Source organism: Sinocyclocheilus anshuiensis, unplaced genomic scaffold (assembly GCF_001515605.1).
Source record: "Sinocyclocheilus anshuiensis isolate Anshui unplaced genomic scaffold, SAMN03320099.WGS_v1.1 scaffold304, whole genome shotgun sequence".
Lineage (NCBI taxonomy): Eukaryota > Metazoa > Chordata > Actinopteri > Cypriniformes > Cyprinidae > Sinocyclocheilus > Sinocyclocheilus anshuiensis.
Window position 1 is genome coordinate 746,680 of NW_015555737.1, and position 2,609 is coordinate 749,288.

Consider the following 2,609-nt stretch of genomic DNA (forward strand, 5'->3'; position numbering starts at 1 on the left):
GAACATTCATTAAGTAATAAATATGGTCAAATTTGATTTAATGTATGACCATGAATCATGATATTGCAGCATTTCATAAAGATAACACTTGTTTGACATAAAAACAGACTGTATAGAATCTGAATTCTCCGACTGGAAAATGTTCAAAGCATTTTGGCCTTTTTTTTTTTTTGCATGTGCATGACAAACATGTGCCCGTTCAAAAGGTTTCTGTCCAAATGTAGGTTTGCTAAACCCTAAATCAAACGTTTTACGAATGTTGCAATTTTATCTGAATTTGTTTGCAATATACAAAAAACATTATAGTGATGTTTCAAGGCTAATTATAGAAAATCTGTCATTTTCAGTGTATTTTCGCAACACATGGTTTTACTGTGAAATGCTGTAAAAATATTTGTTGACTGTTCACCTTCAGTCTTCTCGAAGTACCAGCTCACATGCACCTGCACTATGATGACATGATTTAGTCTTTCTCATCACAGCCTAAAAAGTGCACATTATCATTATATGGATGCCCCCCACATGCGGAGAGAATCTAAATTTAAACCGATGAAATGCAGTAACCCAATCCACAGCATTACCACTGTCTCCTTCGTGCATCATTTATAGATTTCAAATAAATAATGCACACTATCTATATGCAAACTGTATGATAAGAAGGTTGCGCTGATACTTACAGACGGGTGTATCCGAAGAAAACACACAAACACACTCATCACACTGCGTGCTGTAAGATCCGTTCTGCTGGGCGATTGTGTGACTGGGCCTGGAGCCAGTCTCTGCTATGCCACTGTTGTCTCTTGCTCTCTCTCACTCTCTCTAAAAGAACATTTGCTCTGCTGGTGAGTTCTCTCTCTTCTCTATTGCTTTCTGTTCTCCAAGGTCAGATAAAAGACAATTGTGTCATGTGAATGCATTTGTCCCCTCCATATTGGAGATGATGAAACCCTCAGCAGCCTTTTAATGAACACACTACGCACACATCTTGGTAATTGTTCTTCGGAGGTAGATTAACCCACACTTTGGGCTAAGACACTTACCAGACGGGATTACAGGAAAGGGTGACAAAGGAGAACAAGAGGACAAAGCATGGTGTCTGTCTGATGATCAGGTATACCAACACAAATAAAGAGAGAATTAACCTAAGAAAGTAGCCTATATTGTGTTAAGACAAACATTTTGACTTGGTCACATCTGAAACAATTAACCAATGTGTACTAAAACTTACAGAAAATTCCAAGGTTCCTACTTCAGAGCACTGATTTTAGCCAAACAGAAGACGTCTGTGACATACTGTCATGGAGCGAAGCTTAAAGGAAATAGAATATTATGTCAGCCACTTCATATTTAAACAATATCTGTACAATACAAAGTTATTAATACATTTATTAAAAATAACATTGATAATTACTACCATTACTGTTTACGTTTTTTCTGTGATTTTTTTGATGCATCCTACAGTATGCAAAATCATGGCAACAAGATATTAAATAATTGAATAGATGTTGTCGCCCTCTAGTGACCAAGAGCAGAAAGACATTGATATACTCGAAAGATTTAATGATAAAAGCAGCTGAATCCGACTCTCTTTTTTAACTATATGTAAAATGTATTTTAAAAAATTAAACTAGCACGCAGTAGATGCAAATAAAATTTACCTCATTGTCTTGTTTGCAGAACTAGTTCTCCGTAGAAACTAGCCACAGTCTTTCCCCTTTAAAATTTAGGAGGAAAAAAAAAACATGTATAAAATATATACATTTTTATCAGCAAACACAATCATAATGATAATAAAACATAATTAAATGAAAAGTTCTGTGATTACTTGCACCCTCGTGTCGTTTTGTGGAATGGTGACGCAAAATCACTATAAAAAGTGGTTCAATGCAAATATTCATTCGGATCTTTTCAGTCAATCAATCAGTTGATCCGTTTCTCGACTAACGATCTGTCCCTTCCACAAAGCTAACAAATATATGCACACGAGTCGTTCGGACTACTTTTATGCTGATTTTGCATCTTGTTTGGGCGTGACATGTCAGCATTGTCGCTACTCGGAAAAGATCTTGCCAGAAATGCTTCTCCAGACCAGCAGGTGTCAGTGTTGTTCCATAGCGCGCAGTGCCACACAAACGAAGAATCTCCACCTTGACAACTTCCTGTAGAGCAGTAACATGTGAGAACACGTGCCTTATTGCTATCGCTCTGTTTACAGACATTCATATGACAAGATCTTTAATGTTATCGCGACTTGTATATGACAATATCTGCCAGAGTCTGTAATCAAGGGCGCTGTTTTAGAGACGTTTGCTGGCTGTGAAGAACAGTCGAGCTGAACTCGTGTTGAAAATGCCCGCAGTCACTTTATTTGTCAGGAGATTACCTGCAACAGCCACCAATGAAAACCTGACTGAGGTTTTCTCTGAAATAGGACCGCTGAAGAATTGCTTTGTTGTCAGGGACAGAGGTAAGATTGAACGGTTTTAAAATATAGTGGTTTGAGTGTTGATCATATTTGTGACATAAAAAATTGTCAGTAATACAAATGACCTCTCTCTCGCTCTCGCTCTCGCTCTCTCTCTCTCTCTCTCTCTCTCTCTCTCTCTCTC

At 37.6% G+C, this 2,609-nt stretch overlaps 1 protein-coding gene across 1 annotated transcript in view; it reads left to right on the plus strand.

Annotated features, from left to right (window-relative positions):
- The first annotated feature begins 2,117 nt into the window (after positions 1 to 2,117).
- LOC107673146 (RNA-binding protein 28-like) overlaps positions 2,118 to 2,609 on the plus strand; it is an 11,096-nt gene continuing 10,604 nt past the window's right edge. The window contains exon 1 of the mRNA XM_016466639.1: positions 2,118 to 2,467. Coding sequence (XP_016322125.1) covers positions 2,350 to 2,467 — 118 coding nt within the window. The 5' untranslated portion in view covers positions 2,118 to 2,349. The remainder of the gene's footprint in view (positions 2,468 to 2,609) is intronic.